The following is a 16713-nucleotide window of genomic DNA, read 5'->3' as shown; positions in this document are numbered from 1 at the left end:
GACCTGACATATTAAGTCTTCCTCTCTCCTCGGACACCGTCTGACCTGCTGAGTGTTTTCAACAATTTCTGCCTTTACGTCAGTTTGAACGATGCTGTCTTTTGGTTTGTTCATGGAGTTTTTATTTTAGCAACGATATCTACCTGTGTTGATAGTGTTGAGGAATTTCTCATAAACTCTCCATTTATGCTTTGAATCTAATGGTTTTCGATCTCTCTTAATCATTGTGCTCCTCGTATCTAAGTAATTGGCTTTATTTAAGCTGAAGATGAATTTCTAACAATGCAAAATATCCATCCTTGTCTGAGAATCATTGGTCCTTCCCCCATGATACCTTAAACTGTGCAATTATCATTCTGTAGCCTTTAAATCCATCAGCCCTAGAAAGGGAATTGGTTGGACATTGTGCCCCTGACTGATCGTGCTATGTGTCTGTTGCCTGTAGGTTGAACAGTGACACAACCCCAGAACATCAGATGTGAAGGAAAAGGCATTCCCTTGTTGTAGAAATGGTGCAGAAGGAATGCAAAGGAAAACCTGTGGATCCAGCTCAGAGGGAGCTGGGAATGGGGCAACGAGGTTTTGGATTATGAGGGAGGTTGGGGGCCAAAGTTGGATGCTGATCAGTGGTGAGGCAATGGCTGGGGACCAGCAGTTAGGGGAAGGGAGTAAGTGGGTCAGGAGCATATTATGATCAGTGACCCGGGAATAGATATTGGATGTGCGGTATCGGATGGGCCAGGGGTGGTCAGAGCACAAGGAGGCTACGACTGGGGATTGTATCAGGTAATCAGTCAGTGGTGGGCTTCTCAGCTGGGCAAAGGGAGATGGGAGCGAATGTTGTGATCCGAGAAGGAGCAGGGGTTTGAACCATGGTGGGGTGTGAGGGAGGAGGAGGGCAGTAACAGTAGTAACTAATGCCCAGTTTAAAGGAAGGTTGTGTGTCTCCGTGGTCAGATGCACCATTTGTCAATTCCCTAGTTGTTGCTGTAAAAAATCTCTAAAAGGATTACAAAATGCTGGAGGAAGGAAGTAAGTCAGGCAGCAGCTATGGAGGGAAAAGTTCCTCCAGCATTTTGAGTTTGTTGCTCCAGATTTCCAGCATCTGCAGAATCTCTTGTGTCATAGAATTGCCTGCACTATTTAATGAAGGTGCTGCCTGGTTTTCCTTGCCTAACCCTGAGTATTCTCAGGAGAGGTCTAATTGAATTCCTCAGCATGTACACCCAGGGTGTACTTCTCAGGCTCAACCACTAGGGGCACTCTCTTTCCCCATGGCAGCATCAGGCACTCCAGAGGTCAAGCATGGGCTCCCCAGTTTCCTGTTGACAATTGGAGAGGCTGCTGAACCATATCATCCACAGGAGAGGTGTTTGCCGGGAGCTTAGAGTGAGCTGTAGGTGGTGGAGGAACACTGCCCAGACTGGTTACTAATGTCAGGGTAAAATGCCATGTCCTATAAGAATGGTCAAGGTGAGACCTTGCAACTTATGAATCCTCTCCCATATCTTCCCTGTGATCTCCATCCCCTTCACTGCTAACACAGCGACTCCCAACCTCACCCCCGGAATCGTAGAGCAATACAGCACAGAAACAAACCCTTTGAGCTGATCAGTTCATGCCAACCACCGCATCCTTCCTGCTATTTCCAATTGCCTGCATTCAGCCCATAACCTTCCAATCCCCTTTCCTCCGTGTACTTATCCAAATGCCTCGAAAATGTTGCAACCACTTCATCTGGCTGCTCCGTCTGGGGTTTCACTGACCTCTCAAATCTCCCCCTTTTCAGCAAGAAGTGGCAGAGGTTAAGGTGAGTTTTTGGTAAGTTTCTCTGTATGGTAAGAACAGAATCCAGGACAGTGGCTGCTCCTCTTGCAGGGTGTGGGAAGTCAGGGTGACCTCCAGTGTCCCTGATGACCACCTACAAAAAAAATGCCACGGGCTGCCGTTCCTTGCAATCCACGTCAGGGAACTAGGGGTGGAGCTGGATGACCTACCGATCATTCAGAAGAGTGAGGGGTTGATAGACAGGAGCCACACCTACGTCACACCTACGTCACAGGAGGCAGGTAGCTGGGTGGCTGTCAGGAGAAGGAAAGAGGGTGTGCAGAGCACCCCTGTGGCCATTGCACTCAGTAACAAGTACACCACTTTGGATACTGTTGTGGGGACGACCTACCAGTGACAGGGCTCTAATACTGAGTCTAGATCTGTGCCTCAGAAAAGGAGAGAGAAAAGGAACGCACTTGTGAGAGTTATTGATAGTTAGAGAAACAGACAGCAGGTTCTGTGGACGTGAAGGAGACTCCCAGACGCCAAGGTCAGGGATGTCTCTGTCTGAGTTTATAGCTTTCGTAAGGAGGATGATATGCAGCCTAAGGTCTTGGGACGTATTGGTACCATTGGTGCAGGTAGGAAAAGGGATGATAACCTGAAGGGAGAAATTAGGAAACAAGGTAGGAAGCTGAAAATCAGGACTCAGAAGGTAGTCATCTCTGAAATGCTGCCTGTGCCATGTGTGGTTAAGAATAGGATATATGGCAGATGAATGTGTGGCTGATGAATTTGTGCAGGCGGCAGGGTTTCAGAATCATGGATCTTTGGATCTCTTGTGGGGAAGGTGTGATCTGTACAACAGGGATGGCTTACATATCAACTCGAGCAGGACCAATGTCAAGGTTTCCTAGAGCTGTTGGGGATTGACTAAGCTAGATTGGCAGGGACATGGGAACCAAAGTGATAGGTCAAAGATGGAGTGGTTGGTGTAAAGACCATAAGATATAGGAGCAGAATTAGGCCATTTGGCCCATTGAGTCTGCTCTGCTCAATGGAATTTTCCTCTCAGTCCAAATCTCCTGCCTGCCCCCGTATCCCTTCATGCCCTGGCCAATCAAGAATCTATCAACCTCTGCCTTAAGTATTCCCAATGACTTGGCCTCCACAGATGCCTGTTGCAACGAATTCCACAGATTCACCACCCTCTGGCTAAGGAAATTTCTCCTCACCTCTGTTCTAAGTGGACGTCCCTCTATACTGAGGCTGTGCTTTCTGGTCCTAGACTCACCCACTACAGAGAACATCCTCACCCCTATCCTTGATAGGCCTTTCAACATTCGATAAGTTTCAATAAGATTTCCACCCACTCCCCCCCCCCAATTCTTCTGGAATTCCAGAGAATACAGGCCCAGAGCCATCAAACATTCTTCATATGACAAGCCTTTCAATCCCAGAAACATTTCTGTGAACCTCCTTTGAACCCTCTCCAATGGCAGCACATATTTTCTAAGATAAGGGGCCCAAACTGCTCATAATACTCCAAGTGAGGCCATCACCAATGCTTTATAGAGCTTCAACATTATGTACAAAATGCTGTGTTCCACCAGCATTTTGTGTGTGTTGCTTGAATTTCCAGCATCTGCAGATTTCCTCATGTTTGCTTTTTCAACATTACGTCCTTGTTTTTATATTTCAGTCTTCTCAAAATGAATGCTAACATTGCATCTGCCTTCTTCACCACCGAACGTGTAAGGAAAGATAGAGAGTAGATAGGGCATAAATGCAGTCAGTTGGATAGGATGAAATGTATTTAACATGGTAAGTACTCAGAACAAGGGTTTCAAAAGGCACAGTGACGGAGGTAAAGGAGGTGAATGAGTAGCTTGCTATTCAGGGATAGCAGAAAGGGAGGGCGTCATGAAGAGATCATAGAACATATAACAGTATAGTCCCTTTGACCTACAATATTGTGCCGACCTTTTAACCTACTCCAAGATCAATCTAATTCTTCCATTCTACATAGCCATCCATTTTTCTTTCATCCATGTGCCTATCTAAGAGTCCCTTAAGTGTTCCCAATGTACCTGCCTCTACCATTACCCCTGGCAGTGTGTTTTACGCACCTACCTCTCTCTGTATAGAAAACCTCTAACATCCCCCTACACTTTCCTCCAAACACTGAAAATTTATGCCCACTCGTATTAGCCATTTGCTCACTGGAGGGATGTCTTCGACTGTCCATTCTATCTATGGCCCTTATCGTCTTGTACGTCTCTCCCAAGTCAGCTCTCATCCTCCTTCACTCCAAAGAGAAAAGATCACTCAATCTGTCTTCATAAGACATGCCCTCTAATCCAGGGAGCATCCCGGTAACTCTTCACTGCATCCTCTCCAAAGCTTCCATGTCTTCCTTATAATGAAGTGACCAGAACTGAACACAATACTTCAGGTGTGGTCTAACCAAGCTTTCAGGGAGCTGCAACATTACCCTCACAGCGCCCCCAGCAACTTGCACTATGACTTTGAGGGATCTATGCACCTGGAGCCCAAGATCCCTCTGCTCCTCCACACTGCTAAGAATCCTGCCATTAACCCTGTATTTTGCCTTGATGTTCGGCCTTAGAGTGCATCACTTGACATGTTTCTGGATTAAATTCTATCTGCCACCGCAACCCAGCTCTATATATATAAAGCGCAAACATGAGGAAATCTGCAGATGCTGGAAATTCAAACAACAACGTGCACAAAATGCTGGTGGAACACAGCAGGCCAGGCAGCATCTATAGGGAGAAGCGCTGTCGATGTTTCGGGCCAAGACCCTTCATCCTGACAAAGGGTCTTGGCCCGAAACGTCGACAGCACTTCTCCCTATAGATGCTGCCTGGCCTGCTGTGTTCCACCAGCATTTTGTGTGTGTTGTTGTCTAAATATATAAATGTCTCTTTGTAACCTACAGCTATCTTCTACACTATACGTAACACCACTAACATGCACCACATAACCTCCCTTTCACTTCCTCATCTAAGTTATTTATAAGTTCACAAAAAACTGGAGTCCCAGAACTGATCCCTGTGGAACACCAGCAGTCACCAACCTCCAGGCAGAATGCGGTCCATCTCCTATCACCCTCTACCAGAGCTGAACACAAGCTAATTCTCAGTCGATGCCACCAAGTTTCCATGCCTCCTGAACTTTCTGAAGGTCTTACCACAGTGAGTCGTGTAAAATGTTGTACTGAAATCCATATACACCACATCCACTGCTCTGCCTTTGTCAATATGTTTTGTCATTTCCTCAATGTATTCAGTCAGGCTCGTGAGGCACAACGGGCCCTCACAAAACCATGTAGACCACCCCTAATCAGATTATGCATTTCCAAATGCATGTGAATCTTGCCTCTAAGAATCCTCTTCAATAGTGTGCCCACCACTGACATAAGACTCACTGGTCTATAATACCCAGTGTTACCCCATACCCTTTCTTGAACAAAATAATAATATTTGCCTCCTCCAGTTCTCTGGCACTACTCCTGTGGCCAGTGTGGACTCGAGAATCATCACCAAAGCTGCAGCAATCACTTGCTCACTTCCCAAATAACCTCAGGTATTTCCTGTCTAGCATCAGGAACTTACCTACCCTAATGTTGGGACACCGACCGTCCTTTCTTCCATAGATGCTGCCTGGCCTGATGAGTTCCTCTGGCATTTTGCATGTGTTGCTTGGAAAGAAGGATTATGTTTGAAAACAGAATGCACTTAAGTTAATGTGTGCACCCATGACAGGCAGATTGAACAGGAAAATTAGTCACCCTGAAGCCTCTTCACTTCCTCTGCTTTAGTAATGAGAAGGATTCATTAATAACTTTGTTGTGTGGAATCCATTCAGAAAGTGGCCTCCTGTATATCGGTGAGATCCAACACAGATTGGGAGACCATTTCGCCGAGCACCTACCAGAAACACACACAATACTTTTTCCGCCAGAAAAAGTGGGATCTCCCAGTGGCCACCCATTTTAATTCCTCTTCCCATTCCCATTCCAATGTATCCATCCATGGCCTCCTCCACTGTCGGGATGAGGCCACACTTAAGTTGGAGAAACAACACCTTATATTCCGTCTGGGTAGCCTCCAACCCGATGGCATGAACATCAATTTCTCAAACTTCTGGTAGTGCCCCCCCACTCTCCTTCACCATCTCCCATCCCCTTTTCCCTCTCTCACCTTAACTCCTTTCCTGTCTATCGCCTCCCTCTGGTGATCATCCCCCCCTTTCCTTTCTCCCATGGCCTTCTGTCCTCTCCTATCTGATTCCCCCTTCTCCAGCCCTGTATCTCTTTCAGTAGTCAACTTCCCAGCTCTTTACTTCATCCCTCCCCACCTCCCAATTTCACCTATCACCTTTTGTTTCTGTCTCCCCTCCCCCCACCTTTAAAATATACTCCTCAGCTTTTTTTCTCGAATCCTGCCAAAAGGTCTCAGCCCAAAACACCAACTATACCTTTTACCGTAGATGCTGCCCAGCCTGTTGAGTTCCTCCATCATTTTGTGTTTGTTGCTTGTAAAGAAGGATGATGTTTGAAACCAGAATGTACTTACGTTAATGTGTGCGCCCATGATGGAGAGACTGAACAGGAAACTTAGTCACCCTGAAACCTGTTCACTTCCTCTTCTTTAACAATGATTCATTAATAACCGTTGTGTGGAGTCCATTCAAGAAGTGTGACCATAATGTGTTAGAATTCTTTAATCAGGAAAGTGCGGTCGTTCAAAATGTAACTCTACAGAAAGGAACTTGTGAAGAAATGAGGACTGGGTTAGTTCTGATAGTTCTGGGAGCTTCATGGCAGTGGTCAGAAAAGAAGATAACATTTAAGGAACGAATGCTGGATACACAAAGATTAAACCTAATACCTAACGCAAAAATACCAAGGAAAAGGGTCCCCAATCCCAGAAAACAGAAGAAGTTAAAGATAGAATTGTGCCCAAGGGAGATTCACATACACCTGCCAGAGAAATCAGCACACAAGTCATTTGCAGACTTATTCCTTGTGCCTCTCACACCCGTATCCAAACTCCTAATGTACCTCGCAACCAGTAGGGATCCCAGCAATGATTCTTGTGATGCACCATCACTAAAGCAACCTTCCACCATGAGCCTCTGCCTCCAGTGCCAAGCCAACTGAAACATAAACATCGCAGGCTGGATACAGTGAGGATGATCCCTGGTGAAGGGTTTAGGGCCAGGAGGGCACAGTCTCAGAATGGGAGCTGGTCTTTTAGGAATCCGATGAGGAGAAAGTTCTTCAGTCAGCAGGTGGAGAACCTGTGGAAATTTTGCCACCGGTGGCTGCTGAGGCTCAGTCACTGAGTTTACTGGATGGATAGATCACTAAGAAGGATTATGTTTGAAAACAGAATGCACTTAAGTTAATGTGTGTTAATGTTAAGTTATTCTCTTCACTAAGAGAATCCAGGGATTTGGGGACAGTGCAGCAAAAATGGCCCGGAGAGATTAGCCATGCTGCTGACAGAGGAGGGGTAGAAGGACTGACTCCTGCTCCTGAGATTGCTCCTGGGGTCCTGTGTGCACTTTTGTCCTCCTTGCCCATAAAGAGAAATACTTGTCACTGAAGAACAACAGAGGTCAGCAGACTCATCCCAGGATGTGCGTACCGCTGTACAAGGAGAGACTGTAACCGGAGCGAAAGGGAATCTCATTCAAACTTTAACCATTTTGATCAGGTTACACCGACTTGATGGTGGGAGGATGATCCCCCAGCTGGGGGGGCTTTCTTTGCTCACAGGGAGGTGAACCTGTGCAATTCACTGCCAACAAATCATTGAATGTACGTGGGAAGGAGATGGGTAGAGTTTGTAACACAAAGGACATCAAGAGTAGGAGGGATTACTTGACAAGGGAAGACAGTCCCCCAGGACAACAGGACACTAGTACGTTTAGGGTTCAACATGATTTTATGGAAGACTGACTTCGATTGAAAAGCAGAACAGATTTCATTGAAGAAGTGACTGGAAAGGAAGCTTATGTCAAAATTTTCCAAAGGCTTTTGATTACCTACCTCAGCAATGTGAAAGGTGTTCATATGGTTTGGGCACAAATGAGCATAGACGGAGAAATACAGATAAACACCGGAAACAAGATCAAGAAGTATGCGCGAGAGTGCATCTAGCAACTAAAAGGCACAATTTGTTGCAGGCCAGATGGAGTATGGAAGGGGTGGGGGTTTTGCTGTGGTTGGTGTAAAGGATGCGACTTCCAGCCATGGGGATGAGATTCTTGCTCGAGTGCAGTGTGGATTCGTCTCACTGATTTCTGAGGGTTATTCTATTGGGGAAGAATGGCTCGCTGCACGGGGCAGAAAATCACACTTAGTGCAGGGAATTGTGCTGCACATGTCAGAGGTCTCAGCCACATTCACTCTGCACAGAATGTCACGGACATAGTTTGTTGGCAGGGAGGTTTATTTTCATGGGGTCTATCGAGACTGGAGGATAAACCAGATGTCATAGCTACACTATGAATTGTGATCAAACTTCTCAACCAGTGTAGATGAGTGTCTTTAAAACAGTGTTACAGTATAGGTTAGTTGTGGTGTAATTAGGCACCGACTAGTCCCAAGGTGTTGTTCCCAGATCTCTATATTATTACCCGGCCATCATCCACGTTGCTTTGTATTCAGCTGCCTTCTTGAATCGGCGCAGTCCCTATTTTGTTGAGGCTTTCCAGCGGTTCGTTACAACTATCAGTTTGCTCAGCCATTTCAGAGGGTAGTTTAGATTCAACCACATAGCTGAGGGTCTGGAGTCAGCTGTAGGCCAGACCAGGAAGGGAGGACAGATTTCCAACCCAATAGGAAATAGGGTACCAGGACATATTGTCCCTTACAGGACATTATTGAACCAGATAGGTCTTTACAACTATGGTCATTGTTGGACGTTTTAATTCCAAAATGCAAATACAGACTTAGCATCATCTGCCAAAGAAAGATTCAAACCAGGTCCCAAGGACTTTGTCTAGCTATCTAGATTAATAATCCAGTGATAATACCACAGGTCGTTACCTCCCTTATTGATTCCATGCTGTATGACTCTATAACTTGATGAACTTTACAATTTATCTGCATCAAATTTCATTTGTCATATGTATCCTCATTTCATCAGCCTGTCAATATCCTCATGTTTTTGAGTTTTGTATCATCTAAAAATTTGTTAATTGTTCACTGTAAAATTGCCCAAATCTGTAATAAGCTTCAAGAAAAACAGTGTTCCCTATCAAACATCACCTTACGCTTTCATGTAGTCTAATAAAGAATCCGAATCAGAACCAGGTTTATTATCACCGGCAGGTGTCCTGAAATTTGTTAACTTAGCAGCAGCAGTTCAATGTAATATGTAATATAAAAGAAAAAAATAAATACATAAAACAATTACTGAATACGTATATTGAATAGATTTAAAAATTGTGCAAAAAACAAATCATATATATTAAAAAAGTGAGGTCGTGTTCAAGGGTTCAATGTCCATTTAGGAATCAGATGGCAGAGGGGAAGAAGCTGTTCCTGAATCACTGAGTGTGTGCCTTCAGGGTCCTGTACCTCCTACCTGATGGTAACAGTGAGAAAAGGACATGCTCAGGGTGCTGGAGGTTTTTAATAATGGACACTGCCTTTCTGAGACACCGCTCCCTGAAAATGTCCTGGGTACTTTGTAGACTAGTACCCAATATGGAGCTGACTAGATTTACAACCTTCTGCAGCTTCTTTCAGTCCTGTGCAGTAGCCCCTCCATACCAGACAGTGATGGAGCCTGTCAGAATGCTCTCCACGGTACAACAAAAGAAGTTTTCTTAGGAATAGGAACTATTCCTATTAATCTCTGCTTTGTTCACAATGCATTTTTTGATTATATTGCTACAGTCCTTTTAACTACAACCTTGAAAACATCTCCTATGTGGCATTTGATTTTGAAATTTCATATATCATATGTTCCAAGTTACCATCTGTTGTCACATCAAAAAATACAATTTGGTTGGACATGATTTAAATACTCTACACTTATCCAAATTGCTAATTAAATCATTGAATATTCTGAAAGTTTCCCCAAACAGAAGTTAAGTGACTGGACAACCGTTGTTGGATTTCGGTCTTCCCCCTTGTTTGAGCACACTTGAATCTGTGAAGGTTTAGGAGATTTTGGCCAGGCTGTTTGCAATATCCCCCCTTCCTTCTCTCTGCATCCGCAGATGCATTCTATCTGAACAAGGCAGCTTATCTACTGTAAGTGTGGGTGTCCTTTCTAATATCTCCACTTTAGCAGCTTACTCCAGGCACCCTGCCCCCCCCCCATGACATCTTCATCCACGGTAAATTTTGATATAAAGTATTCATTTACTAATATGGACATTTCTTCCATCACTGACCTCAGGTGTTCTTTTAGGTCAGCTCCTCTCTAACACGCAGTTTAAACGAGATGATTGGATTCCCTTGTACATTTGTTACTTGTCTCTTTGTCTTCGTTATTTCCCTTTGACTCCCTGTCTAAGCTCCCTATAATGGATCAGATCTCCTGTCATCCCTTTGACATCCGCCATCCACTTCCTTTTCCTGCTCTATTTCACTCTCTTTCTCTTTGGCAGTTCAGCAAACTTGCTCTGTTGTTCTACCAACCGGGAATGTTCCTAGGTTGTGCATGCATAAAGATTAGTTTTATTTGTCACATGTACATTGAAACATCAAAACATTCAGTGAAATGCATCATTTTGTGTCAACAAGCAACACAGACTAAGGATGCGTAGGAGGGGCTTCCAGTGCCAACAGATCAGCCGACAACTTACTAACCTTTGGAATGTAGGAAGAAACCTGAGCACCTGGAGGAAACCCACACGGTTATAGGGAGTACATACATAGAGCAGCGGGAATCGAACCCTGATTGTTGGTGCAGTAAAGTGTTACACTAGCTGCTATGTTACCATGCCAACGCATTGTTTACTTATGGCCTGTTCATTATTTAGTTACAGCTTCAACTATTTGATTCTACTTTAGTCCTCTCACAGAGAAAATGTCACATCTTTATCTCATTTGGGAGATTTGCCCACTAGCTTTCATTGCTTCTCCTCATCCACAGCTGCTCTAAACCTTCAGGTGACTGAGGTTGAGCCGGAGGCCTGGGGCCTATGAGATCTCTCTCAACATCTCTGGGGTTTGAAGTCTGTCTAGCCAGCCCCAGAACGCTTCTGTTCCTACTTTTACAAATGATCACTATTAATTATTCCCAAAATATTACAGTCTTCTCTGCAATAAAGCTGCAATTTTTGATTCAATTCCCATTTAGGCCTTTCTCATACAATGAACATGGCTTTCATTACCAACATGCAAAAATTCCTCATAGGTCTTCTTCTCTGACAGACTCAAGAGAATTCAGCCAACTTTTTATTCCTGTCCCTCAAACCCTGTGAAATTGGACCATCACACCAGTTCAGTCATTATCAGAGGCTTCAAGCAAGGAGGGTTCCAGCAACAGAGATAGTAAGAACTGCCGAGACCAGGAGAATGGGAGGAGATGGTGACCGAGAGAGAAAAATGGGGGTAGAAAGAGATGGGAAGGAGGAAGAGATGGAAGGGAGAATGAGAGAGGAATTTAAACAAAAAATGCAGAGCAGTAAGGAAAGGGGTGAGAGAAAGTAATATGAGGAGCAACTTTTACATGGTAAGGGAGACAGGTAGAGGGAAAGGCAGAAGAAGGAAGAGGCCAAATCTTTTGTAGATGGGGTAATGAATAGAGCAGCCCCCAGTCATTATTTGTGTAAATGAGTTGAATATGAATGTAAATGGCACGATTAGCAAGTTTGCTGATCATTTCATAGCTTGTCACCCCAGACATCAGCCATTCTTGTATGACGTGTGGTGTCAGGATTGGTCTCCTTTTGGATTGACCGGGTCAGGATATGAACGTTCCTGACTCGACCCTTGTCTTTGACGAGGCCGAGTGGCTAGCTCGACGCTCAACCCAGCACGGATGGAAAATGTGCTCGGGGGGCGCGGGGTTTGGAATTTGGGAGCCTTCACTTCTGAAGTATGGTGCTGATGCCACTGCGCCACCAGCCGGCTACAGTTTGCTGATGATACTAAATAAGGGGGTCTTGCTGAGAGTGAAGCAAGTTACAATGAATTGCAAAGAAATCGATCGGTCAGGGAGACTGGCCGAGGGATAGCAAATAGATTTCAATTTGGAAAAGTGTGATATAACGCATTTTCGAGAGCCAAACCAGGCTAGGAACTTTGCAGTGAGTGGCCGGGGACTGTTGAATGCTGTGGAACAGAGGGACATGGGAGTTACAAGTCTGCAAGTTAACAGAAAACAACTGTGCAGGTAGACAGTATGGTGGAGAAGGTGCTTAGCATGGATTTCAACAGTCAGAGCACCAAGTTTACAAGTAGGGACATTATGTTGCAGTTATACAAGTTGCTGGTGAGGCAGCGTTTCGAGTATTGTGTCCAGTTTTGGTCACCCTGTTATAGGAATGATATTGTCAAGCTTAACAAGGTTCAAAAGAGATTTATGAGGATGTCGTCTGGACTAGAAAGTCTGTGTTATAGGGGGAGGTGGACCACACTTGATCTTTGTTCCCTGTAGTGCAGGGGAATGAGGAGTGACCTCATAGAAGTGTATAAAATCATATGGGGTATGGATAAGGTGGACATTACAGTCTTTTCCACAGAAGTCCAAAACTAGAGGGCATAAATACAAAGTAAGAACATAGAACAGTACAAAACAGTCCCGGCCCTTCAGCCCACAACCTTTTAGCCTATTCGAAGATCAATCCAACCCTTCCCTCCCACATGCAGTAGCCCTCCATTTTTCATTCCGTCAGGTGCCTATCTTAAGTGTCCCAAGTGTATCTGCCTCTCCCAGCACTCCCAGCAGTACATTCCATGCATTTATCACTCTCTGTGTTAAATGAAACTAACTCAGGCATCCCCACATGAAGTGAGGTGACACTTCACCTGTGTGTCTGTGAGGGTTATATCCTGTGTCTGGTGCTCCCGGTGTGGCCTCCTGTATATCGGTGAGACCCGATGTAGATTGGGGGACTGTTTCGCCGAGCACCTATGCTCCATCCAGCAGAAGAAGCGACATCTCCCAGTGGCCATCCATTCTAATTCCACTTCCCATTCCCATTCCAATATGGCAATCCATGGCCTCATCCACTGACGCAATGAGGCCACACTCAGGTTTGAGGAACACCATCTGGGTAGCCTTCAACCTGATGGCATAAAAATTAATTTCTCTAACTTCCACCCCCACTTCACATTCCTCATCCCCTTTTCTCCCTCTTACCTTATCTCCTTGCCTGCCCATTGCCTCCCTCTGGTGCTCCTTTCCCGTTTTCTTTCTCCCATGGCCTTCTGTTTTCTCCCCTCAGACTCCCCCTTCTCCAGCCCTGTGTCTCTTTCATCAATCAACTTCCCAACTCTTTATTTCACCCCTCCCCCTCCCAGTTTCACTTATCACCTCGTGTTTCTCTCACCACTCTCCCACCTTTTAAATCTACTCCTCATCTTTTACCCCAAAGGCTTGACTCAGGGCCATGCACCCCTACGACATATCCACCCCTCAACTGTAAAGGGATCAAGACCCCAAAAATTCACAAAGCCAAACCTGCAGAAATCTAAAATAAAGACAGAAAATGCTGGACAATCTCAGTAGTCAAGTGGTTTCTATGAAGACAGAATAGGGCCTCACCCCAAAACATCAACTGAACTTTTTACCATAGACGCTGCCTGGCCTGCTGAGTCCCTCCAGCATTTTGTGTGTGTTGCTTGGATTTCCAGCATCTGCAGATTGTCTCTAGTTTGTTCCTTCTTTGCATGTTCATTTCAAATAAGAATCCTCCAAAGTAATTTTTGTTTCAGAAATCTATCCATTGCAAATGTTGAAAACAGCAATTTGCGTTTAGGCCAGAATTTTTTTTTCCACTTTTTTAAAATGCTCTTAAATTTAATTAAAAAAATAAAGCTCAAGATATTGATGGGGATAAAGGCTGTCAAAGCCCCTGGGCCTGAGAAGCTGCATCCCAAAGCTCCACGGGGGGGGGGGGGGGGGCAAGGAACATGAGATAGTGGTCATCTTCCACACTATGGGTTTGAAGTTGATTAAAGAGGCAAACAGTGAACCCATAGACTCTTCCAGCAAGGGGCAGAGGTGCTGAACGGAGCGGTCTGTCGTTTGTGGTGTGGCGTTTACCCTGAGCCAAGACTTCAAGGCTCTCTGAACCCTCCCAAATGTTCCTTCTCCTCTCTGAGCATTGATGGGGCAGAGATTTCCAGGACTCAGCAGGAATGTTACATTTCTTCAAGGAGTCTTTGAACACATCCTTGAAACACTTGGCCGCTCCTTCTTGTGGTAGAATTCGGAATGCAGTGTTTGGGGGAGCTTGGTGTAGAGGAAACCCCTGTATTAAAAAATGAGACTTCAGACTAGATTCTATTGAAGATTTGGTGAACCTCAGATAACTGAACACAAGCATCCAGGGAAAGATTTCATCACCGGCAACTATTCCTTTTAATAGTCTGTCTTAACCACTAACAATCTAGATGCAGTATAATTAAAGTGAATGGATAAATGTAATGTCTCATCCTACAGTAGGAATCCCATGATGCTCACCGTTCTCTGGGTAACAGGTAATGTGACCATTTCTACTTCATTGTCTGTTGCACACAAATGTTTCCAGATGTTTTCTTGTTTTACATGCCCTTACCACTCTTGCCTCATTGGAGGGTTTTGACAAGTTGTTTTATTTTTAGGCAAGGATCCAGTAGAAGCATGGTATGAAGAAATTAAAGATTATGACTACAACAATCCTGGCTTTTCCAGTGAAACCGGTGAGTGTGTTCACTCTTATCTGCACAATCTTCACTTCTTCATAGACAGTTAAATATCTCGGAAGTGCCCGGCCCTGTTGACCAGCTGCATCTCAGTATCCACACTAATTGCCCCTGGCATCACACCACACCAACTCTCTCTTCGTCAACACCCCCTTGCTTTGCACTGACCCTCCATTCTGTTTCACCTGTGGAGATGAGCAAAGGGGTCAGCATGGATGTGATGGGCCAAAAGGCCTGGGTCTGGGCCATGCACCCCTGTGATGTATCCACCATTCAACTGTAAAGGGATCAAGGCCCCAAATATTCACTGAGTCAGACCTGAAGAAATCTAAAATAAAGCCAGAAAATGCTGGACTATCTCAGCAGTCAAGTGGTTTCTTGAAGGTAGGAATTGAGTTAACCTTTCAGGGAGAAGATTCTTGGTCGCAGTCATCTGCCGAGTGTTAATTCTCTCTTCTTTTTCCACAGAAGCTACATGACTGCAGAAATTCACCAGTAATTTCTGTTTTTAATGAAGCTCCAATGTCATTTTGAGGCTATGATATTCATTGTATTTTAACTGTGCCCTCCGATCCCAGCTTGTGCGTTTATCTCTGTTGATGAGATAAATTGAGATGGGCTGAGCACTTTGCAGCCCATCCATAAATAGAACCTGATCCTCCTCAACACCACTGATATCAGTGTCCTCCCGCACTGGCCTAATAAAGCTTCGCTCAAAACAACATCTTCCGGAGAGCCTACCATCAAGTTTAACATAATAATTTCCACAAATTATCTTCTGGTTGCAAAGAAATGCAGGATTAACTTTGCCCCACAACTCGTACTTGCATTAGAATAGAGAACAGAGAATAGTTCAGGCCCTTCAGCCCACAATGTTGTGCCAGCTGATACAAATCTACTCCATGATTAATCTAATTCTTCCTCCTATACTGTCCTAATCCTTCACTTTTCTTACATCCATGTACCTATCTACAAGAGCTTCAAACGTCCCTACTGTGTCAGCCTCTACCAGCAGTGTGTTCCAAGCCTTACCAGTCTCTGTGTAAAAGAGACCTATCTGCGAGGGCTCCTCTAAACTTTCCTCCACTCACTTTAAACTGTTGTCCTCTGGTATTGGCCATTGCTGCCACGGTAAAGTGCCTCTGGTTGTCCACTCTATCTATAAATCTCCTAATCTTAAACACCTCTCATCATCCGTCACTCCAAGGAGAAAAAAGCCCTAGTTCACTCACCCTTTCCTCAAAAGACATGTTCTGTATCTGGGCAGTGTCCTTGTAAGTCTCGTCTGCACCCTTTCTAGTGCTTCCTCATCCTTTCTATAATGAGGCAACCAGAAATGAACACAGTACTCCAAGCAACACACATCTGCTGAAGGTTCTCGGCCTGAAACGTCCACTGTTTACTCTTTTCCATAGATGCTGCCTGGCCTGCTGAGTTCCTCCAGTATTATGTGTGTGTTGCTTGGATTTCCAGCATCTGCAGATTCTCTCTTGTTAGTGCAAAAAGTAGTGAGGTTTTGTTCATGGTTCAATGTCCACTCAGAAATCTAAAGGCAGAGGGGAAGAAGCTATTCCTGAATTTGATCTGTATGAACAGTACGCAAGACAAACTTTTCACTCTATCAGGATACATGTGACAATAATGATCTAATTCCATTTCCTGTGAAGAGGACGTGTTGGGACTGTGGGTGTCAGTGGGTGGAGGAGGTGGTATTAGTAGCTGAGAGTGACTTGGGTGAGAGTGGAGTTCAGACTGGGAGTTGTGTAATGGGACTGAATGCAGTGTTGATGAGATGGAGCGGTTATAGAATAATACAGCATGCAGAACAGGCCCTTTGGCCCAACCCATCCATGGTGCCAATGGGCTAGTCTCATTTGCCAGTGTTTGGCCCCCATCCCTCTAAACCCCGGCTGGTGGCGCAGTGACATCAGCGCTGCACTCCGGACCGGAGGTTCCTGGGTTCGAATCCAGTCGGGCCGCTCCCGAGTAGCTTTCCATCCGCGCCGGGTTGAGTGTTGAGTTTGCAACTCGACCTC

The 16713-nt window shown here is 45.0% G+C and overlaps 1 protein-coding gene across 1 annotated transcript in view; it reads left to right on the top strand.

Moving 5' to 3' along the window:
* The window catches only part of LOC132407256 (uncharacterized), a 149608-nt gene that overhangs the window by 20377 nt on the left and 112518 nt on the right, over positions 1 to 16713 (top strand). The window contains exon 5 of the mRNA XM_059993517.1: positions 14597 to 14674. Coding sequence (XP_059849500.1) covers positions 14597 to 14674 — 78 coding nt within the window. The remainder of the gene's footprint in view (positions 1 to 14596; positions 14675 to 16713) is intronic.

Source organism: Hypanus sabinus, chromosome 18, assembly GCF_030144855.1.
Source record: "Hypanus sabinus isolate sHypSab1 chromosome 18, sHypSab1.hap1, whole genome shotgun sequence".
NCBI lineage: Eukaryota > Metazoa > Chordata > Chondrichthyes > Myliobatiformes > Dasyatidae > Hypanus > Hypanus sabinus.
This window is presented reverse-complemented; position numbering and strand designations above follow the sequence as displayed.